At 39.5% G+C, this 24995-nt stretch overlaps 1 protein-coding gene across 2 annotated transcripts in view; it reads left to right on the top strand.

Annotated features, from left to right (window-relative positions):
• LOC135089172 (uncharacterized) overlaps positions 1-24995 on the top strand; it is a 119700-nt gene that overhangs the window by 52299 nt on the left and 42406 nt on the right. For both annotated transcript variants that reach the window (XM_063984473.1, XM_063984472.1), the window contains one exon: positions 22686-22850. In XM_063984473.1, coding sequence (XP_063840543.1) covers positions 22686-22850 — 165 coding nt within the window. The remainder of the gene's footprint in view (positions 1-22685; positions 22851-24995) is intronic.

Here is a 24995-nt window from a genome sequence, read left to right as displayed (position 1 = left end):
AGAGTGGCCTTAATGGGATCCATACTGGTGATCAGATAGAGGGTTGTGAAGTGATAGATGTTTAAGAATCTTCCTGTTGAGGATAGATTAAAAACTTTAGATAGGCAGGAAATTAAAGCAATAGGACACTAGTTTAAGGGATTAGGATGGTTGCCCTTTTTAGGAACAGGCTGAATGTAATCAAACTTCCAGCAAGAAGGAAAAGTAGATGTTGACAGAGTTGAAATAGTTTGACTAGGCAAGGTGCAAGCATGTAGGTGCAGTTTTGGAGAATAATAGGAGGGACCCCATCAGGTCCATAAGCCTTCTGAGGGTTTAGGCCAGTGAGGGCATGGAAAACATTATTGTGAAGAATTTTAATAGGTAGCATGAAATAGTCAGAGGGTAGAGGAGAGGGAGGAACAAGCCCTGAATTGTCCAAGGTAGAGTTTTTAGCAAAGGTTTGAGTGAAGAGTTCAGGTTTAGAGATAGATGTGATAGCAGTGGTGCCATCTGATTGAGATAAAGGAGTGAAAGAAGAAGAAGCAAAGTTATTGGAGATCTTTTTGGCTAGCTTCCAGAAGTCACAAGGGGAGTTAGATCTTGAAAGATTTTGATGCTTTCTGTTAATGAAGGAGTTTTTGGCTAGTTGGAGAATGAACTTGGCATGATTCTGGGCAGAAATATAAAGCACATGAAATTCTGGTGATGGAAGTCTTTAACCCCTTCCCAGCGGAGGATCTATATATAGACGTTTCGAAATTGGGACTTTTTGTCGGCGTGTCTATATATAGACGTTTGCTCTCATTTGACCACACTAGATTGTAGCATGGTCTTTATATAGACGATTCCTTACTACTACCAAAATTAATAAAATAAATCAGTATTTGGCATCTCAAATCCCCTGACACTTGCCGACATTGCCTCTCAAGGACAGTCACCGCTTGTGCTTTTTCGGTGGCGGATGTGCTACTCACATCAGCTAACACTGAGAGTTTTTGCCTTTTTTCTATTTTTCTTTATTATTAGTCTATCATGTCAAGGAGAAAGAAACCTCTTAAGCCGGAAGATATTACGGCTTTGGTAGCTGAGGATATAGATGCTGATTTTTTGGATGATTTTGATGATTCTGATTCATCTATTGTCAGTACTTACACTGATACAGAATCAGAGTCTGAGGTTGAACCAGATGACCAGTCTGATGCTGAAGAAGAAATAGACGCTGATGATGATATTCAATATAACTGGCAAAGTCAATCAGCTGTTGACAGAGAGCCTTTTCCCTTTACGGGAGATAGTGGTGTAAAACTTGTCCTGGAAGATGACCAGTCACCTTTAGAAATATTTCATGCTTTTTTTGATGATGAATTGCTGGATCACATTGTATCAGAGACCAATAAGTATGCAGCAAAAGTCTGTGATGACAAAAGGAGAAAGGGTAAAATGAAGAGAAAAAGCAGAGACTTGTTATGGAGAGATACTAGCAAAGGAGAAATGTATGCATTCCTTGGATTACTGCTTTTACAAGGAATTGTGAAAAAGCCATCTATCTATTCATATCACTCTACCAATCAGCTTATTGCTACTCCTTTTTCTGGAAATTGTATATCAAAAGACAGATTTGCTCTTCTCCTAAAGTACCTGCATTTCACTGACAATGAGGATAACAGTGACCCTACATACAAGTTCAAGGAGGTGCTGGATATTCTCATACAAAGATTCAAGTCATCTTATATTCCAAAGCAAAATGTAAGCATTGATGAGTCTCTCCTGCTCTGGAAAGGTAGGCTAAAGTGGAAGCGATATATTCCACTAAAACAAGCTAGATTCGGTATAGAAAGTTATATCTTAGCTGAGTCTGATACTGGGTATGTTTAGGATCTTTTAGTCTACACAGGAAAGAAAACAAAATATGACTTTGAAATAGAAACCTTGTCAGATGAAAAAGTGAAAACACTTACAAAGCCTACTAAGATGGTTTTGAGACTAATGCAGTCCCTACTGAATCAGGGCTACATTCTGGAAGTTGATAACTTCTACGCCTCACCAGAATTGTTTGAACAACAAAACAGATGGAGAAGGCACTGTGAGATCCAACAGAAAACTGCTATCCCTGGAAGTTAAATAAAAAATTCTGAAGAAAGGTGAAACTGTAGTACAGTACAAGCATAAAATGATGCACATGAAATGGAGGGATAGGAAATATGTGAACATGCTAAGCACAGTATATGAGGATTCTATGGAAGAGGTAACAGTAGCAGGGAAGCAAGTAAGTAAGCCAGATGTGTGCATCACATACAGGAAACATCACATGGCTGGAATAGATAAAATGGACCAAATAATCTCTGTACAAACATCAGCTCGGAAGGGTGTGAAGAAATATTATAAGAAAATATTTCTCAGATTGCTGGACATTGCATCACTTAACTGCTATGTTATTTACAAAGCAAATGGTGGACAGAAATGCTTCCTTGACTTCAAGCTACAGTTGATTGAGGAGATAATCTCAAAATATGCTTGTGACATCTACCACCTAAGGAAGCCTAGTGGTGATCTCTCTCTTGGGCCATGTCCAGCATGACTCAGCGGAAGACGTTTCATTGTAGAAACAGGATCCCATGATGAAAATAGTGATAAAAAAGTCCAAAGACAGTGTGCCTATTGTGCTCTACTCAAAAAGAAGAAAAGAAGCATATACAGCTGTGATGTGTGTCAGCTAACACTGTGTGTTGTGCCATGCTTCAAACTATACCACACGGTAGCAGCTTTGCCTAAAACTGATTAAGTACAAAAAGAATACGTAAAACAAATGAAAAAAAAAATGGAGGGAGGTAGGGTAAACCACATCCAGGTCACAAGTCCTGGATGACTTTGCAATGAGTGTGAGTGACTCTAAACCATCATATAAATGTATCAATATACATATAACCAACCAAACTTAAATAAGATCTATATATAGGATCAAATGTTTGTTCAGTTTTGCGGCAGGGTCTATATATAGATGTCAGTCTGGAATGCCCACTTGCGGAAAAACTATATATAGATTTAAGAATGAAAGTCGACAGCATCTATATATAGATGATTTTCTTTTTGGTAGTACATACATCTGCCCTGCCGCTGGGAAGGGGTTAAGTACCTTTTGTGGACCACCTTTCTATTATGTAAAGCACAAGAATAGGCTGTGTTAAACCAAGGTTTGGAAGGTTTAGGTCAAAAAAAAGAGTGAGGAATGTACGCCTTCACGCCAAACACTATCACCTCTTATGCGCTCAGCACACAGAGATGTGTCTTTGATATGAAAGTAGTAGTTATTCAAAGAAAAATCAGCAAAATACCTCTTCAGGTCCTTCCAACTAGCAGAGGCAAAATGCCAGAGGCATCTCCTGAGGAGGGATAGGAGCAATAGGACAAAATACAGATATGAGATTGTGACTGAAGGAGCCCAATGGAGAAGAGAGGGTAACAGCATAAGCAGGATTTGAGGTTAGGAAAAGGTCAAGAATGTTGGGCATATCTCCAAGACAGGAATATGAGTAGGGTGTTGCACCAATTGCTCTAGGTCATGGAGGATAGCAAAGTTGAAGGTTAGTTCACCAGGATGGTCAGTGAAGGAAGAGAATAGCCAAAGCTGGTGTTGAACCTTGAAATCTCCAAAAATAGAGATCTCTGCGAAAGGGAGGTCAGAATGTGCTCCACTTTGGAAGTTGAGTAGTTAAAGAATTTTTTATGATCAGAGGAATTAGGTGAGAGGTATACAGCACAGATAAATTCAGTTTGAGAGTGACTCTGTAATTATAGCCAGATGGTGGAAAACTCAGAAGATTTAAGAGCATGGGCATGAGATCAGGTTAAGTCGTTGCACACAATCGCAACATCCAGCTTTGGATTAAAAATGAGGGTAGAGAAAGTAGGAGGGAATAGAAAAGGGGCTACTGTCAGTTGTCTCGGATACCTGTGTTTCAGTAAGGAAAAGATGAGGTTTAATGGAAAAGAGGTGGTGTTCTGCAGATTGAAAAATTAGATCTAAGACCACAAATAGTGCAGAAGTTAATGAAGAAAGAATTGAGGGGGGACTAAGTGTCATGACACTTAGTCGATACCAGAAGAGCAATCTGACCTGGGGACTTTTGTGATTCCCTTCCCAGATGGGGACTCCTTGGCTGGTGTAGGAGTCACCATGATAATATTGAATTTTGAATGAAGGTTGTGTGTGTAATTAGGTAGGTGCTTGTAGTTTTGTGTGAAGGAAGAGAGTTGTCTTTAGAGGGCAGGCTGTGACTGCCCCCTTGTGTTGTGAGACACAAAGGGAAATGTTCAGTGAGGTCACAGCTGGGTTTAATGATAAGTTCACTGCACCACCAGATCCAGTACTTCAGACCTCACTGTGGGTAATTATCATTTTGGCAGGTGCCTACTGCCTCCTTCAGATATATGGTAGAATAGATTCCAAGTTATAGATGATGATAAGCAGTGATACACCAGATTTCCTTCTTCATTTATTGCAATGTTTCACCTTCACAGAAGGTATCATCAGGGTAAAAAATGATAAAAATTAAGTACAAAGTCAGAAAAACATCAAATCATAAAAGGGATAAGATTAAAATACAATGGTAACCAAAAGGGGACAAGCAGGCAAGCATTTAAAAAAAAAAAATTGAAAAAAATAATCTATCAGCAGTAGCTTATACATGACAAAAAAAAAAATCAAGCAAAATAAAGGCATGAAGCTATAGAAAAACCTTATGTGTTTTTGTGTGTGGTGTGGTGGGGACTGACAGTGTGGTGGTGTGAGAACTAGATTAGTTACAAACCTGGAACCTCAAAGCTTTGAGCTGAATTTGTAAGAGATATAATTGTGATGAAGACATTTGGTTATTTAATTCAGGTTTCAGATGTTTAATGTAAATAGGTTCTAATATTTTAGTGTCTCTATTTGCATCAGCTTTATTTAATATACTAAAATCCTTCTCCGAAAATGGATGATCGTGTATGTGTGAATGTGTTCTTATTGCTGAAAAAGAGGGATGAGCTAACTGTGTGTTCACTGATTCTATGTGATAAATTCCTCTTGGTTTCTCCAATATATCGAGTATTGCAACTCGAACAAGTAAATTCATAATTGACGTTAGAGATAAGTCCAATAGGAATACTGTCTTTGAATTAAAAAAGAGAGGCAATAGTAAAGGTGTTGGTACAATTAAATATGAACTTGGTGTCAGGATATTGTGTTTTAAGTATGGTAGTGAGTCTCTTTCTAATAGTGTAGCTAAGATGGTCATAGTAAGGTAATTTTATGTATTTCTTGCATGTCATTTGTGTGTAATTAGAGGGAGGCTGACTAAATTTGCTTTCTAAAAAGTAGTAGATAGTATTATTGACGATGGTTTGTGGGAAGCCATTATTGTGGAAAATATCCTTATGAAGTTGACCTCATGATCAAAAGCAAACCAGTTAGAAGATAAAACATAGCATCAGTGTAAGAGGGTTTTTATCTTAAAAACAATCAAGGGATGCAAGATAAATAATTAATCCCAAAACTTGTCAAGGTTGGTTTGTGGTAGACTACAGCATGTAGTTGGTTGTAATTACAAGTCATAATTACATCCAGAAACAGGATAGAATCCGTCTTTTTCATGTCACATGTGAATTCAATTTTTTTTTTTTTTTATGTAGGAAGGACACTGGCCAAGGGCAACAAAAATCCAATAAAAAAAATGCCCACTGAAATGCCAGTCCCATAAAAGGGTCAAGGCAGTGGTCAAAAATTGATGAATAAGTGTCTTGAAACCTCCCTCTTGTAGGAATTCAAGTCATAGGAAGGTGGAAATACAGAAGCAGGCAGGGAGTTCCAGAGTTTACCAGAGAAAGGGATGAATGATTGAGAATACTGGTTAACTCTTGCATTAGAGAGGTGGACAGAATAGGGGTGAGAGAAAGAAGAAAGTCTTGTGCAGCGAGGACGTGGGAGGAGGGGAGGCATGCAGTTAGCAAGATCAGAAGAGCAGTTAGCATGAAAATAGTGGTAGAAGACAGCTAGAAATGCAACATTACAGTGGTGAGAGAGAGGCTGAAGACAGTCAGTTAGAGAAGGGGATTTGATAAGATGAAAAGCTTTTGATTCCACCCTGTCTAGAAAAGCAGTATGAGTGGAACCCCCAGACATATGAAGCATACTCCATATATTTAACGGATAAGGCCTTTGTACAGAGTTAGCAGCTGGGGGGGTGAGAAAAACTGGCGGAGACATCTCAGAACGCCTAACTTCATAGGAGCTGTTTTAGCTAGAGATGAGATGTGAAGTTTCCAGTTCAGATTATAAGTAAAGGACAGACCGAAGATGTTCAGTGTAGAAGAGGGGGACAGTTGAGTGTCACTGAAGAAGAGGGGATAGTTGTCTGGAATGTTGTGTCAAGTTGATAGATGGGGGAATTGAGTTTTTGAGGAACTGAACAATACCAATCTTGATCTGCCCCAATCAGAAATTTTAGAAAGATCAGAAGTCAAGCGTTCTGTGGCTTCCCTGCGTGAAATGTTTACCTCCTGAAGGGTTGGATGTCTATGAAAAGACGTGGAAAAGTGCAGGGTGGTATCATCAGGATAGGAGTGGATAGGACAAGAAGTTTGGTTTAGAAGATCATTAATGAATAATAAGAAGAGAGAGGGTGACAGGACAGAACCCTGAGGAACATCACTGTTAATAGATTTAGGAGAAAAACAGTGACCATCTACCACAGCAGCAATAGAACAGTCAGAAAGGAAACTTGAGATGAAGTTACAGAGAGAAAGATAGAGGCTGTAGGAGGGTAGTTTGGAAATCAAAGATTTGTGCCAGACTCTATCAAAAGCTTTTGATATGTCCAAGGCAACAGCAAAAGTTTCACCAAAATCTCTAAAAGAGGATGACCAAGACTCATTAAGGAAAGCCAGAAGATCACCAGTAGAGCGGCCTTGATGGAAACCGTACTGGCGATCAGATAAAAGGTTGTGAAGTGATAAATGTTTAAGAATCTTCCTGTTGAGTGTAGATTCAAAAACTTTAGATAGGCGGAAAATTAAAGCAATAGGACGGTAGTTTGAGGGATTAGAACGGTCACCCTTTTTAGGAAGAGGTTGAATGTAGGCAAAACTTCCAGCAAGAAGGAAAGGTAGATGTTGACAGACAGAGCTGAAAGAGTTTGACTAGGCAAGGTGCAAGCACGGAGGCACAGTTTCGGAGAACAATAGGAGGGACCCCATCAGGTACATAAGCCTTCCGAGGGTTTAGGCCAGCAAGGGCATGGAAAACATCATTGTGAAGAATTTTAATAGGTAGCATGAAGTAGTCAGAGGGTGGAGGAGAGGGAGGAACAAGCCCAGAATCGTCCAAGGTAGAGTTTTTAGCAAAGGTTTGAGCAAAGAGTTCAGCTTTAGAAATAGATGTGGTAGCAGTGGTGCCATCTGGTTGAAATAAAGGAGGGAAAGAAGAAGAGGCAAAGTTATTGGAGATATTTTTGGCTAGATGCCAGAAGTCACGAGGGGAGTTAGATCTTGAAAGGTTTTGACACTTTCTGTTAATGAAGGAGTTTTTGGCTAGTTGGAGAACAGACTTGGAATGGTTCTGGGCAGAAATATAAAGTGCATGAGATTCTGGCGATGGAAGGCTTAAGTACCTTGTGTGGGCCACCTCTCTATCATGTATAGCACGAGAACATGCTGTGTTAAACCAAGGTTTAGAAGGTTTAGGATGAGAAAAAGAGTGAGGAATGTACACCTCCATGCCAGACACTATCACCTCTGTTATGCACTCAGCACACAAAGATGGGTCTCTGACATGGAAGCAGTAATCATTCCAAGGAAAATCAGCAAAATATCTCCTCAGGTCCCCCCAACTAGCAGAGGCAAAGCGTCAGAGGCACCTTTGCTTAGGGGGATCCTGAGGAGGGACTGGAGCAATAGGACAAGATACAGATATGAGATTGTGATCGGAGGAGCCCAATGGAGAAGAAAGGGTGACAGTATAAGCAGAAGGATTAGAGGTCAGGAAAAGGTCAAGTGTTGGGCATATCTCCAAGATGATCAGGAATATGAGTAGTGTGTTGCACCAATTGCTCTAGGTCGTGGAGGATAGCAAAGTTGAAGGCTAGTTCACCAGGATGGTCAGTGAAGGGAGAGGAAAGTCAAAGCTGGTGGTGAACATTGAAGTCTCCAAGAATAGAGATCTCTGCAAAAGGGAAGAGGATCAGAATGTGCTACACTTTGGAAGTTAAGTAGTCAAAGAATTTCTTATAGTCAGAGGAGTTAAGTGAAAGGTATACAGCACAGATAAATTTAGTTTGAGAGTGACTCTGTAGTCATAGCCAGATGGTGGAAAACTCAGAAGATTCAAGAGCATGGGCACGAAAACAGGTTAAGTCATTGTACACATAAATGCAGCATCTAGCTTTGGATAAAAAATGAGGATAGAGAAAGTAGGAAGGAACAGAAAAGGGGCTACTGTCAGTTGCCTCAGACATCTGAGTTTCAGTGAGGAAAAGAAGATGAGGTTTAGAAGAGGATTAGACGATGTTTAGAGTTTAAGTAACTTAGAAATTCAGGGATGTGTTGAGATTGTGTAAATAAAAGAAAGGTATCATCAGCATATCTTCTGTAGAATATAGGTTTAAATTCATATATATATATATATATATATATATATATATATATATATATATATATATATATATATATATATATATATATATATATATATATATATATATATATATATATATATATATATATATATATATATGCAGTGGAACCTTGGTTACCAAAGGCCTCACTTTTCAAACAAATTGTTTTTTCAAAGTTTCAAACTCATTATTGCTTCAGTTGCTAGCTATACCACAATTTGGTTCTAGAAGAAAACTATTTGATTTCAGATTTTAAAACATAAGAACATAAGAAATACGGGAAGCTGCAAGAAGCTACCAGGCTTATACGTGGCATTCCTTGTATGAAATATACCTACCTATTTCCATCTATTATCCTCATCCATAAACCTGTCTAATCTTTTCTTAAAGCTCTCTAGTGTCCTAGCACTAACAACATGATTACTGAGTCGGTTCCACTCATCTACCACTCTATTTGAGAACTAATTTTCTCCTATCTTCTTCCTAAACCTAAAATTTTCAAGCTTGAACCCGTTATTTCTTGTTCTATCCTGGTTACTGATCCTAAGAATTTTGCCTACATCCCCCTTGTTATAACCCTTGTACCACTTAAAGACTTCTATCAGGTCCCCTCTTAACCTACGTCTTTCTAAAGAATGTAAATCTAACAACTTCAATCTCGCCTCGTAAGGAATACTCCTCATCCCCTGTATCCTTTTAGTCATTCTCCTCTGTACTGATTCTAATAGACCTATATCTTTCCTGTAATGTGGGGACCAGAACTGCACAGCGTAGTCTAGATGAGGTCTGACCAGCGCCAAGTATAACTTTAATATTACTTCCGGCCTTCTACTTTTAACACTCCTAAAAATGAATCCTGGTACCCTATTTGCCCTGTTTCTGGCTTCTATGCATTGTTTCCCTAGACAGAGTTCAGAGCTAACTATAACTCCTAAATCTTTCTCACACCCTGTACCTACCAGAATTTGGTTGTTTAATTTGTACCTATTGTGTGGGTTTCCTCTACCTACGCTAAGTACTTTGCATTTATTGATATTAAATTGCATTTGCCATCTATCTGTCCATTCATTCATTCATTCTAAATCTGCCTGCAAGGCGATGGCATCCAATTCTGACCTAATTAATCTACCTATCTTTGTGTCATCCACAAATTTACTAACATCACTACTAATTGCACAATCCAAGCCATTAATATATATTATAAATAACAATGGCCTTAATACTGATCCCTGTGGCACCCCACTAATTACATGACCCCACTCAGATTTTGACCCGTTTATTACAACTCTTTGTTGCCTGTCACTAAGCCATGACCGTTCTAATCCCTCAAACTACCGTCCCATTGCTTCAATTTCCTGCTTATCTAAAGTTTTTGAATCTATCCTCAACAGGAAGATTCTTAAACATCTATCACTTCACAACCTTCTATCTGATCGCCAGTATGGGTTTCGTCAAGGCCGCTCTACTGGTGATCTTCTGGCTTTCCTTACTGAGTCTTGGTCATCCTCTTTTAGAGATTTTGGTGAAACTTTTGCTGTTGCCTTGGACATATCAAAAGCCTTTGATAGAGTCTGGCACAAAGCTTTGATTTCCAAATTACCCTCCTACGGTTTCCATCCTTCTCTCTGTAACTTCATCTCAAGTTTCCTTTCTGACTGTTCTATTGCTGCTGTGGTAGACGGTCACTGTTCTTCTCCTAAATTTATTAACAGTGGTGTTCCTCAGGGTTCTGTCCTGTCACCCACTCTCTTCTTATTATTCATTAATGATCTTCTAAACCAAACTTCTTGTCCTATCCACTCCTACACTGATAATACCACCCTGCACTTTTCCACGTCTTTTCATAGACGTCCAACCCTTCAGGAGGTAAACATATCATGCAGGGAAGCCACAGATCGCCTGACTTCTGATCTTTCTAAAATTTCTGATTGGGGCAGAGCAAACTTGGTATTGTTCAATGCCTCAAAAACTCAATTCCTCCATCTATCAACTCGACACAACCTTCCAGACAACTATCCCCTCTTCTTCAACGACACTCAACTGTCCCCCTCTTCTACACTGAACATCCTCGGTCTGTCCTTTACTTATAATCTGAACTGGAAACTTCACATCTCATCTCTAGCTAAAACAACTTCTATGAAGTTGGGTGTTCTGAGACGTCTCCACCAGTTTTTCTCACCCCCCCCCAGCTGCTAACTCTGTACAAGGGCCTTATCCGTCCATGTATGGAGTATGCTTCACATGTCTGGGGGCGTTCCACTCATACTGCTCTTCTAGACAGGGTGAAATCAAAAGCTTTTCGTCTCATCAACTCCTCTCCTCTAACTGACTGTCTTCAGCCTCTCTCTCACCGCCGCAATGTTGCATATCTAGCTGTCTTCTACCGCTATTTTCATGCTAACTGCTCTTTTGATCTTGCTAACTGCATGCCTCCCCTTCTTCCGCGGCGTCGCTGCACAAGACTTTCTTCTTTCTCTCACCCCTATTCTGTCCACCTCTCTAACCAGTATTCTCAATCATTCATCCCTTTCTCTGGTAAACTCTGGAACTCCCTGCCTGCTTCTTTATTTCCACCTTCCTATGACTTGAATTCCTTCAAGAGGGAGGTTTCAAGACACTTATCCACCAATTTTTGACCACTGCTTTGATCCTTTTATGGGACCGGCATTTCAGTGGGCATTTTTTTTTATTAGATTTTTGTTGCCCTTGGCCAGTATCCTTCCTACATAAAAAAAATAAAAAAAAAACGTTTTCAGTGGGATAACCAGGAGAGAGTATATGTGTGACCCTGCTCCTGTATTTTCAAGACATTTTTCCCAGGTTTCCTACAGTAAGAGTCAGGATGGCTGTTGACAGTAAGAGTCAGGATGGCTGTTGATGACTGCATGGTGTGCAAGGAGAGTGTGACAAACAGGTGTAGTGTGAGCTATGGTTCCACACAGCTTGTGTGGGGCTCAAAGCCTCCACCAAGATGCTGAGCCACAAAAACATTATGTTCTTGTGTGATGAGTGTCTTGAGATGGCAAAAGAAAGGCTAAAGATGAGGAAGGAAGACATGGTTGATCAGGGAAGTTAAATGACGGTGGTTGTTAGCACTACTAAGGACACTCAGACTGAAGATGCCCAGGATGCACCTGATGTGGAATCCTGGCTAGACCAAGAAGACAAGGGTATGCGATGGAGAGAGAGAGGAAGATCAGCAACCATGAAGAGGACCAGCAGTAAAGAAGATGGTAAAGAAGTCCCCAATCTGCATTGTTGGGGACAGCATGATGAAAAATACAGGCAACCATTTTAAGGCCAGGATGAGTGGGAGCCTGGAGCAGGAGTGCCTGAGGGGAGCTAGGATTCAAGATATCAAGAAGACAGTGACAAAAGACCAAGACCTTCAAGAATGAACTACTGGTAATCCAGGCAGAAATGACTTGGAGAGGAACAGCACAGAAAAGACAGTTAGCAAGGTTGTAGAAGCAGTGAAAGCAGCTGAAGGAAAGAACCTAAGAGTGGCAGTGGTGAGAGTGATTAGACAACCAAGAGAAGGAGACTGGTATGAAAGACTAAGAAGGCAGACAAATGGCAGGATCCAGGGAGAGGTGCTAAGGATGAAGCTAGACTGGCTGAAGGAGAAGGACAACATCATCTTCATTGACTTAGATGCTACCCCAAGGGAGGGAATGGACTTCTTGCTAGATGGAATGCACCTTAATGAAGTTGGCAGTGAGAGGATGTGCAGGTGGCTGCATGAGTGGGTATGTGCAAGGTCCATGGCGTGTGTGTGGACTTGGCCTGAATAAAGAGTAGGAGTGCACAGGAGCAAGGAAGAGAAGACACCAGGCAGGCAAAGTCATGTATGAAACTATGATGTATGAATGTTAGAGGATGAGGTGTTGGAAAATTTGAGGATGTATGCAGGGAGTTGAATAAGTGGAATTTAGACATGACAGGAATAACTGAGACACACCTGAAGGATGCAGTGCAAATGGGAATGAGTATGTAATGGTAGGAAAGGGACGCAGAAAAAAGAAGTTAGAAGGAGGTGTAACCTTGCTCCACAGAAAGGCGAGGAACCTGATAGTGGAAGAGCTTGATGTAGGAGACAGTGCTGAGAGTAAAGACGCATTAGCAGCCCAAGTGGAGTACATGAATGAGTGTGGTAGACCTGAGAGTGTAGTGGTAGCTGTAGTATTTGTGACAGTGGAAGGTGAGAGAGCAGTTAAGGAGAACAGCAGGAAATACAGTATACTGAAGAAGAATGTGAGAGATCATGTAAGGGAGAGAGTGATTGTTATGGGAGACATGAATGCACATGTAGGTATTTTTAGGTGAGCAAATGAATAGGAATGGTGAGATGCTTGATGAGTTTGTGAATGAGATGGATTTGCAGAACGTGAGTTTGTAAATGAGATGAACTTGCAGAACCTGAATGAGACCCTGGCAGAAGGATGAGTGACTTGGTGTGCTAGGAATCAGGAGTCTGCGATTGACTATACACTAGTGAATGGGAGAATGCACAAGATTGTGGATCGCATGTGGATAGATCAGGATGGAGTGATTAACATTGTCTCAGACTATAACATGCTGGTGCTAGAATGTAAGTTGTATGGAAGAGAGGGAAGGAATGCAAAGGCTAAGAAGAGAAAGTGGAGGTTGAGGAATGTAGGGTGGGAGAATTTCCAGATAGACGAGTGAGAGAAGCTGGGAGGATGAAAGCCTGTATGGTGTGAATAAATTGAATTATAGATGTGAATTATAGATTCTTTGATGAATTGAATTATAGATGTGAGGAATGCAGCAGCCAACCAGATAGGGTATGTAAGAATGAGTGCCAGAAAATGTACTTGTAAGCCATGGTGGAATGATGAGATTAGTGATGCTATGAAGGAAAGAGACTAAATAGGGTGTGCAGGCAGTGTAGGTTTAGAAAGAGAAGGCATGAATGTGAGGAGGGTGAAAGTGATTACCAGAACGCATGGATAGCACATGTAAATCAGCAATGAGTGATGAAGTGAAAGCTAATGAATGCTAAAGCTAGGTGTGAGAAAAGTGTGATTCAGTCCTTAAAAGAGAAGATGTGAAGGTGGTTGATAATGGTACAGATTCCTGAAGGGTGAGGGGATACCTGACAGTGAGAATATGGAGAGCCTAAAGGTGAATGGGGCAGTGGTGACAGATAAGGAAGAAATGAGAAGGGCAATAAAAGAGTTTTAATAAGAGATTAGAGGTGTAGGCAATGTATTTGATGTGAAAAAAGGATGTGGGACATTAGAGAGAAAGAATGTGGATGAGTTGAATGAAAGAACCAACAGGGTGGAGGTGGAGAAATGTGTGAAAAGGCAGAAAATGGAAAGGCAGAAGGAACAGATGAGATACCTTATGAGAAGTATAAAAATGGAGGGGAAGTTGTGATTGACAGGATGACTGAGCTATTTAACCAGGTGTGAGAGGAGGAGTGCCGAGAATGTGGAATGAATGTAGGGTGACTGCTGCTGCATAAGAGAGGATGCAAGAGTAGGAATGAATTGAAAGATTATAGGCTGATTGCATTAGTAAATACAGTAAGTAAAGTCTTTAGTGCAGTGTTCAGTGAGAGATTGTGTAAATGGATTAAGAGAGCTGGAGTACTAGGTGAGGAACAGAATGGATTTTGAATGCTCAGGAGAGCAGAGGATAATATGTTATTAGTGAATGAAATGATTGAGAGAAAGAAGGATAGTCGTAAATTGTACTTAGGTTTTATAGATATAGAGAAAGCTTATGATAGAGTGAATAGAGAAATGCTAGCTAGAGTCTTAGAAAAGATTGGGTTGAGTACAAAGTTAGTTAACATAGTGCAAAGTACAATATTGTCTCCAGGATTGTGAGTTTCAAGTTTGTGATTCACCGAGTTTGTGATAGGGACCCCAAAAAAATTCAGTTTTTATTGAAAACTAAATTTGCAATGTGACTCCAACTTTACGGGTGACACACGCAGTAAGAAACAGAAGAAGTGGTGGTTTCCGCTCTTGTTAATGGGGTGGAGGGGGTCGTGACATCAGGGCGCACTGCTGTGTCACCACCACAACACTACCCCCCACTGCCATTGTTCTCTCTCTCTCTCTCTCTCTCTCTCTCTCTCTCTCTCTCTCTCTCTCTCTCTCTCTCTCTCTCTCTCTCTCTCTCTCTCTCTCTCTCTCTCTCTCTCTCTCTCTTTCCCTCTCTCTCAAATAACAAATGAATGAGTGAGTATAAAATAAAGATGGACAAGATTGTCAGACTCTGGGGGAATGAAGCTGAGAAGGAAAGAAGGATTGGAAAAGCAAGATTGATATGAAGGAAGAAGGAAAGGAACACAGGAAAATGAACAAACACATAAAGTGATGATATGGAATAAAGAATTGATTAAACAACATGAATAAAGCCATAAATGCACTGATAATGAGAGAGAGAGAGAGAGAGAGAGAGAGAGAGAGAGAGAGAGAGAGAGAGAGAGAGAGAGAGAGAGAGAGAGAGAGAGAGAGATGTATTTGGTTCTGCATGACAGCAAAAACCTGTATACACCATACACCTGTACACTCATTACTTTTTCCTTTATTTCCCTACTGTGTCTTCCTGCAAACCCACCTCCTTTTCCTGCTTTATCCATGATTAAAAAAAAGAAACAAAAAAAGAGGAAGAGAGATGTATGCACACTTAAAGGGAGAGTAAAATGGAATTATTCCAACAGTTTTCTTTAAGAAATTAATTTAATCACATTGTCATATTGGGCATTTCTGATGAGATGTCAATGGTTTTCAGTTTTTCCCATAAGAATAATGGTTCAGAGTTTATGATTTCATTGTTTGTGACCCACAATATTGACCAATTTATTGCAAACTTGGAGACAGTACTGTATGTATGTAGACACAAAAGGTAGATACAGACTAGGAGGTATAGAAACAGACTGGGTGAGGAGTGAGAGAGGAGTCAGGCAAGGATGCATTTTATCACCAACCTTTTTTTAGCTTGTACACAGAGGAGTTAGCAGCTAGAATAAGAAGAATGAATGTGGGAGTAAGTGTGGGGTATGATAAGTTATGTGTGCTTTTTTATGCAGATGATGTAGTGGTTATGCTGGTTCTTGGTTATGGTTATCAACTAGCCTTGGGACCCTCCCTTACCCCCAATTATTAATCGTGCACTCACATTATGACACTAGGATTTATTCTTGATATATTCCTAATGTTATTGTGATCATAACTTTATAAACTGTGGCATGCAATTATTTCACTATGTTAACTACATAAAATATTGGTAATGTTTACAACAACACCAAATTACCATATGTACACAAGAGCAAACTTTTGTTATATGACTGGATGAATTTTAAGCACTGCCAATACCAGCCTAATTTAAGCCAACCTAGCTAAGCTAACTTAAACTAATCTAATCTAAGCCTTTCATAATGTTAAACAAACATTTAAAAAATAAATCTGTTCCAGCAGTTTGGTCAAGAAATAAAATAATGCCCATATCAAACCTTCACATAAGTCACTAATTTATGTCACGAAGGGTGAGCAGAAAGAAACCACTTTTAATTCACTCAAAGCAATGTCAAAACATTAACTAAATTCCATATGGAATTTAGTCAAGATGAAACAATAAGCAAATATGTTACTGTGTGCCTGGAACCATAAGCCACAACTTCACTCACCTGCCACATCCTCTCAAGCTTTCTTCTTTGTGGTGTGAGTTTAGCTGTCCACCTCACCCTGACTCTATACCTCCTCTACCAAGCTTAAGGTCTTGGTGTCAGTGGATCATTGTCTTCTTGTTTTCTTAGGGGGTTCAGTAGTCATGAGGACAGTTGACTGTGGTGAGTGGTGGCTGTAGCCATGTGATGCTGTATCAAAGTTTGCAAACAATGCCATATGACTTCCTCAGAGATAACACAAAACCTTGTGATTGGCTGCCTTGCATGTGATGCTGAGTCAGTGATGTATCACCTCCAGCAGCCAATGAGCACTCTTAGGTGGGTTAGCAACCTCCACCTGCTAACCGCCGCAAGTCTTTGTGGATACCGTCTCTCGTAGGTTGTTACGCAATTGCTGTGAGAGTGGGAGGTTGCCCAGGACATTGCTAATAGCACCTGCAACAACAACTTACTTCATGGGTTTGGCCCCAGGCTGTGAGAAGAAACTTCCATACATCACCATATGGAAAATTGTTCCTCATAAACTTTCTTAATTTTTTTATGAGTATTTTTCTACAACCATCTCCTGTCTACAATAACCTTGACTGAATGACTCAGTGTAAGTGGGGGCATTTAAAATTGGCATTTAAACAGAATTTAAACATGATGATGAATTATCGTGCATTTATTGTGAAGTACTAGGCCTAAGGGTGCAATGGAATGATTTTTGCATCTTTTGATATTTTTTTGGATTTTCAACTTGCTTGGTCCCCTTTAAAACATTCTTAGTACATATATCCATATGTAATTACATATTCTTAAATCCCTCCATCCAGCATAGTAAAGCAAAGTTTTACCCGTTTCAAGACCATTCCATGAAACTTACTCCTAAGGAATGATTGCTCCGGTGAAGAGAAAAACCCCTCTGCCACTGGTGCACATGCACAGTGAATACACATTGACCCACTGCCAACCAGTCCTCAGTTAATTTCTGCAATCTACATGATTAGTACCTTCACTTTCTTTTTGCTATTCACACTGCATTATTATTATTTTTTCTTTTTTTGCTGTTATTTTTCTCATGTGTGGTATCATACTGTACAGGAAGTGTTTAAAGTGCAGTAGGTCTCTGATGGAAGAGGAATTAGAGCCACATTGGCTTTGTTTCTCCAGCTACTTGCACTGCTGAGTTTCAGTGTAATGAGTTTAGCCATCTATGCAATAGCCAGTTTAAGGTTCAAGTTGATTGTCAGTAGCATGAATCTAGTACAAACAAGCATTCTAAATCATATGGAGGTTCAGCTAAAGAAACAGCAGAAAGAAGGCTTGTGCTCTGATCCTTTGTGATCTCATAGGTTTGAGGTTCTTTAGCCTAATTGTTGACAGCTCTGCCTTCCCTAGTCTCCACCTTGTCTTTTCAGAACTCCAGCTGCCTGTGGTCTGGAGATGAGTGGAGTTCAGGCTTTGCCTACTTATGCATCTTTGTGAACACAGGCCCAGGCCCCTCTGAGGAGACTGATGGGATCAGCATGGCTGGTCTGTGTACTACCCAACTCCTGAGTATTATGCTGTCCACTTCTAGCCCTGTTGTGACCCATGCTCTGGGAATGGGTTTTGTGTAGGCTCCCTCCATTTCAGGCTCTTCCATGGAGGTTGCTATTGTTGGGGTTAGGAAGAGTGCTGGTATGAATATGGCCCAACAAGATGAAGTCAGGATGGATTCCTGTGATGCCATAGAGAGCCATGCTGTAGGCACAAACCATCCCTTGTTCCAAGAGGTGGATGATGGGTTGTGTGGAGATGGCTATTTTAGGGAGGATGGCAGTCATAATGGAGAGGATTTTACACCCTTTTATGGCCTTAGGGAGGACAGCACTCCTGGAGAGAATTTGCTCCCTTCTGAGATCTTATTATTGGGGTAAGTGAGTTATTAGAGCTGCCTGAGTCTTTGTCTTGTACCTGCACTCTTTAAATGGATTGAGTGCACCTTTGGGAGTCTGTGGTAAGGCCCCTCTCCCTTGGTGCTGTCTTGTTCTCCTCTGACTCTAGAAGTCTGCAGAAAACAGGTGGAATGTTATCTGGGAATCCTCCATCTGGTTTCAGCTAAGTTGTCTTTGGTCAGATGGAGCTTCAGGACAGAGAAGTTGTACACTCTAGAGGAGGAGTGGGCCCCCGCCTCCCAGTGAAGGGCTGTGTCACCTGCTGAAGAATAAGAATGTTTCATTGAACATTTTCAGGCTTCTGGCTACCCAAATAGATGGATTTTTTATAGTCTTGTAGACATTACATTGTGGATAGATTAGGTTCTGGATGTGTTTCCAGGGCTTGCCTCAGATGTTTCACAGCAGGTTTAACATTGCTTGAATGCCCTCATCAAAGTTAATCTGGATATCATGCAGCCTTCTGAGATTCTTTGTTTGAGGATGTTAATGTTACACAGGTAGTCTGCAATGAACAATCTGCCAAGGACTGGGAGAGGAAGCAGTTGATGGCCTTTTGTACTGGTAACCTTCTTTTTGATGATCAAACACTTGCTGTGATGGGGCAGAGGGAACAGGAGTCCTCCCAATGGCCTCTAATCATTCAAATTGCACATGGGCTAGCCTCTTTATGGCATGGCACCAGTACTGAAGCTGGGAATGCACTTGATAGTTAGGGATTCCACTGTAGCAAATCCCAAAACCTTAAAGGATGTCACTTAGGAGAATGAGCATGTGCCATTGCAGATGAGGGCTTTTCTTCAATGGCATTGGAAGGAAAGGGATAGGACTGAAGCAGGGATGGGTTATAAAAATTTTTTGCTATGGGTATATTCTTCCCTTCTTAAGAAACTCTTTTTTGTTGAGTTCCCCTAAAGAGTTTCCAACTTATAAGATAGGTTCAGAGTGTTACAGTAAAGAAGATGCTGAGGATGGCAGCTATAGAGCTGGTGGTTGATAGCTGAACCAGGTTCTAAGTTCACAGCTTCCTCATGCCCAAAGTGACAAGGGGCTAGAGGTTAATTTGGGATTTATCTATTCTCAGTCACTACTTGGAGGTGACTCCCTTCTGCATAGAGATGATGTCATCAATCTCAGAGTCAATGACCAAGGATGATGGATGGTGTCCTTGGATCTGAAGAATGCATTCTTTCAGGTTCCTATTCATTTGTGGCTATGCAGGTACAGGATTTATATGGCAGGGCAGGATTTACCAGTTTTGAGCCCTTTTCAGATGTAGATGACTTTTCTCTAGCGCCAGATTTTTCTGGCCAAGATGCAGCATCCTGGTCAGGATTCCTTGGACAAAATAACTATTCTGCTATGATGGAGTTAGTTGGGGAACAGCAAGAGGACAGTTATCTCTGTTCAGTTAGACCTGTTCCCGAGTGCCTTTACAGAACCAGGAAATATCATCTTTCCCATTCACACTGTGGTACCAAGATGTGTTGTTCACTCACATACCCTGTCTATTTGGATATGTCAAGTGACTTATGATAGTATATTTTAGGAGGAGTGTTGCCTCGTAAAAGTAAATTCCCATGAAGTTCAGGCAATGGCTACCAATGATTTATTCTGGAAGGTTAGGAATTTACCTCTGATTCTCCAGACTGGTATCTGGATGTGCATGTTAATACATTTTCTTTATCTCAGCAATTTGGCACATGTGTATCAGCTTGATAGTATCAGTCTTGAAAGTGGTTAATTAATTTGAGAAGAAATACAGGATACAGGTTATAAGAACTTTTTTTCTGTGGGCTTAAGTAGTTTTGAAGAGACTCTTGGTTTAAGTGTAGGGTAGCATCACTATACTATACTTGGGAATCAGACATATGGATTTACATATTGGTAATTTATTTATTTATTTTTTTAAGTAAAATTAATATTCAGTACTTACCCATATGTAACTACATAGGTTCCCTTCCTCTCACCTGTCTGTGCTCCTGGTTACTTGTAGCAGAAATTACTGAAGGACTGACTGGCATTGACTCATTGTGTATCCATGATGCATGTGCACTAGCACTGGAGGGGATTTCCTCTTCGCTGGATTGACTATTATTATAGTGAAAGGGAGTAAATTTAATGAAGCAGTCTCAAAAGAGATGTAACTTTGCTTTGCCATGGTGAATGAGAGATTTAGGTGTGTGTGTGTGTGTGTGTGTGTGTGTGTGTGTATATATATATATATATATATATATATATATATATATATATATATATATATATATATATATATATATATATATATATATATATATATATATATATATATATATATACTTTTTTATGTAAGAGAGTCACAGGCCGACAGAAACAAAACCAGAAGAAAAATCCCACCTAGATGCCAGTCCCAAGAAAGACATCAAGACAATCATCAAAAATTGAAGGATAATTGTCTTGAAACCTCGCTCTTGAAAGAGTTCAAGTCATAGGAAGAAAGGAATACAGAACCAGGCAGGGAGTTCCAGAGTTTACCAGAGAAAGGGATGCATGACTGAGAATACTGGTTAACTCTTGCATTAGAGAGATGGACAGAACAGGGATGAGAGAAAAAAGAAAGTCTTGTGCAGTGAGGCCATGGGAGGAGGGGAGGCATGCAGTCAGCAAGATCAGAAAAGCAATTAGCATGAAAATAGTGGTAGAATATAGCAAGAGGTGCAACTTTGTGGCAATGAGAAAGAGGTTGAAGACAGTTAGAGGAGAGGAATTGATAAGATGAAAAGTTTTTGATTCCACATTGCCTAAAATAACAGTACGAGTGGAACCCCTCCACATATATCAAGCAAACTCCATACATGGGTGGATAAGGCCCCTGTACAGAGTTAACAGCTGGGGGATGAGAAAATCTGGCAGAGACGATTCAGAATGCTTAACTCCATAGAAGCTGTTTTAGCTAGAGATGAGATTATAAATAAAGGACAGACTGAAGATATTCACTTTAGAAGAGGGGGACAGTTCAGTATCACTGAAGAAGAGGAGATAGTTGTCTGAAAGGTTGTGTTGAGTTGATAGATAGAGGAATTGGGTTTTTGAGGCATTGAACAATACTAAGTTTGCTCTGCCCCAATCAGAAATTTTAGAGAGCTCAGAAATCAGGCTTTCTGTGACCTCTGTGCATGAATTGTTTACTTCCTGAAGGGTTGGGTGTCTAGGAAAAGATGTGGAAAAGTGCATATATATATATATATATATATATATATATATATATATATATATATATATATATATATATATATATATATATATATATATATACACACACACACACACACACACACACACACACCGGGATGGTCATGTGAATGTGAATGTGTTCTTATTCTTTCTCTGCAATAAGGACATACTCACACAAGTGTGACCACTCCTTTTCAGAAAAAGATTTCAGAATATTACATAAAGCAGATGCACACTCAGGCAGTAAACTGTTGGAAGCTATTTGTATTAAGCACTTAAAACCTGAATTAAATAACCAGTTATCATCCCACCTATACCTTTTATAAACCTTTGCTTGGAGCTTCGGGTTCTGAGCCAGTAGTCAAGGTAACTTTCACAACACCATCCTCTGTCAGCCCTCACCCTTCTGCCAGTGAGTGCACACCAGGTTTGTTTTCCTTAGATCTTGCTTAGATTTTTCCACCACTATTGCTTCATACAATAGCTTTGCTGCTTTTTATTATTATTTTTAGTTAACAATGTGACCCACTGTCATACACATGCCAATGTTTTGTTTCTACCCTTATTATGCTCCTTATGTGTTATTATTTTTTCATTCTTATTTAAAAAAAAATATCTTTTATATTGTATTAAATGTAATCATATATTTTTGCCTGAAGATGCCTTCTGTGAAGGTGAAACATTGCAAGTAATAAAGTGAAAAAAAGAAAGAACTCTTGATGCTTTCCCTGCTCACTTATATATATATATATATATATATATATATATATATATATATATATATATATATATATATATATATATATATATATATATATATATATATATATATATATATATATATATATATAAGATTTCTTTTAAACAGTTGACACAACACTTCCTTATCCTGCTAGTTCCATCCCACTAACAGGTTGCACCTAGAGAAGGTGGGCTGGGTAACATATTATTCTGTAAAAGAGTAGGCCTATTGCCAGGTTTTTTCCCATATGATAGTGGGTTTCCTGGCTTTTCATGCAGTGGTAGTTGCACTGCAGATAGACTTCATTGATAGGAATACTGCCTGTGTGCGCAGTTATTTCTTCATGTAAAAACATACAATTTTAAACACTGAAAATAATTGTCCCCCTGAAGCAAATTTCCAAAACTCACCAAAACTTTATTCATCACTGTAGGATCAACATCCTTGTAAACTTCATTACTTTATTCCTTTAAATTATTATAACCTCAAGATACTTACTGTTTCCTTTTCAGGCTGCACAGTAATCCAAAAGATGATCCAAAAGATGTGAAAATTGACCTGCACTGGGTTTCTAACCTTCCCCTTTTTGACTACGATACTGATATGGATGTCATGACTACTGCCCAGGCCTTCGCCCAGGAGCCATGGACCAGGCAGTACTTTCAGCAGCTGCGGGAGTGAGTAGCATTCCTGGCCTGTGATCTGCTAGGTTTGAGTCAGTCTCATGTTGTCCTCTCTGCAGGTCTAATTTTATCCAGTTGGGTTTAAAATCATGAACATTCTCTTTGGTCAGCTTTTACCAAGAGGCAATTATTCTCTGTTACTTGCTGTAATTCTCTTAGCCCTTTTAACATTGGGCATTGCAATGAAATTACATTCTGTTACTTGCTGTAATTCTCTTAGCCCTTTTAACATTGGGCATTGCAATGAAATTACATTTCAGTCCACAAATGCAATGTATTCAAGTCACTTACAACTTTGACTTGTGTCACAGCTCATGTATCATGAATAGACACATGCATGTGACTTAACCCACAAAAGCTGGGCAGGTGCACAAGTACTCCCCAAAGCTGGACAGGTTTTGACATCACCACAGAAATTGCTAATTTCCTATCATTAGTTTCACGGGTCAGCCTTGATCCATGTCGGTAGCCTTGACTCAGTAAGTGCTGGCCATCTTAAATCTTGAGCTGTTCCTGGTGTCAGCTCTGTTTTTTTTGTTTTTTTTTATTCACTGGAAAAAGAAAATCATATATGATTTTGAAATAATGGGAAAAAAAAATCAGGAAAGAAAATCATATATGATATTGAAATAATGAAAAAAAAAATAAATAAATAAATAAATGAGCAAAGTGAAGCATTTTCTGAAATTCAGCTTAAATGTAGATTGCATCACATCACTGTAAAATGCTGATTGGATATGCTTCTTGTCTCCCAGTGCTATCCCAGGGTCATTATTATCAACTACTGAATCATCTTTAAACGTGTGATAAGTAGCAGTAGGCACCTGTTGAAATGATAATTACTCCCAGTGAGGTCTGAAGCATTGGTTCAGGGGGTGCTGTGAACTTTGTGTTATTGAAAGGATATTTCATGGAGATTGTATTACAGAACCCTGATAACCTGTCAACTATAAAAACTTAGTTAATTGAATGGATACTACATGGTGATTGCATTATAGAACCCTGATAACCTGCCAACCGTATTTAATTCCATCCACATGAACTGATTTAAATAACCATGTAGAGAGAAAGTGTGTCTGCATCCTCACATGTTCTTAATTTTAGCCTTGTGCTTTGCCCAGTATGATTCTATATGTTATGTGTGAAAAAAAAATGGTTGACAGTTCTGTAGTGGTAGTTTGGATTATGAGCTATATTTCTGTAAGCTCACCGTTCATTGCTGTGAATACTTGATCCAGGTCTCACCACTTTTTCGACTATTGGCAGGAGTGTTTGTTGGTTTCTGTGCTTAACTATTTCCATATACCCATTTACTGGTGATGTACTAGTATCTACCAAGCTAAAAACCCAGACTTGACTATTAGGTGCCCTTCTTCAATGGTGTTTAGGTTTATGTGAAAAGTACAATTCATCAATTTGAACTGCCATCCCAGGTCCACCAAGTTTTATAGGATTAAGCTCAAAATGTCTCATGCACATCTCTCTGAAAAAGTTGTAAAAATCCACTATTGACTATCGAGATATATTTACACAACATGAATGTACGGTAGATCTGTCCACCTTGAGAGTTCCTGGATATCTGAATAAAGAAATTAAAACCAGTATATAAAAACAGTTATTGAACCAGTGAGGTTCATAAAGGTTAACTAGTGAACAGAGTCTTTGAAATTTAATCAGTTATTGAAATATCTGGTACTGAAGTACTGAAGTGTTCATGTCAAGAACAGCGAACCCAATTATTCCCATGCAAAGAATAACGAACCCAATAATCTTCTTGTAAAGAATAGTGAACCCTGCTGTGATTGGGCTTGCTAATCTTGACATGATCCAACAACTGTCTTCTTTCATACAAAACTAAAAGCATCCAATTACACACACACCCTTCACTTAAAATTCAGAATTATTATGGTGACTCCTATATCAGCCTCAGAGTTCCCATCTGAGGAGGGGACCACAAATGTCCCCAGGTCAGACTGCTCTTCTGGTACTGACCCTAAGTGTCTTGACACCCCCCTCAATTTTTTTCTTCATTAACTTCTGCAACATTCGTAGTCTTAGATCTAATTTCCAATCTGTAGAACACCACCTCTCCTCTACTAAATCTCATTTTATTTTCCCCTCTGAAACACAGGTGTCTGA

The sequence above is a fragment of the Scylla paramamosain genome, chromosome 32, assembly GCF_035594125.1.
Source record: "Scylla paramamosain isolate STU-SP2022 chromosome 32, ASM3559412v1, whole genome shotgun sequence".
In the NCBI taxonomy this organism is placed as follows: domain Eukaryota; kingdom Metazoa; phylum Arthropoda; class Malacostraca; order Decapoda; family Portunidae; genus Scylla; species Scylla paramamosain.
This window is presented reverse-complemented; position numbering and strand designations above follow the sequence as displayed.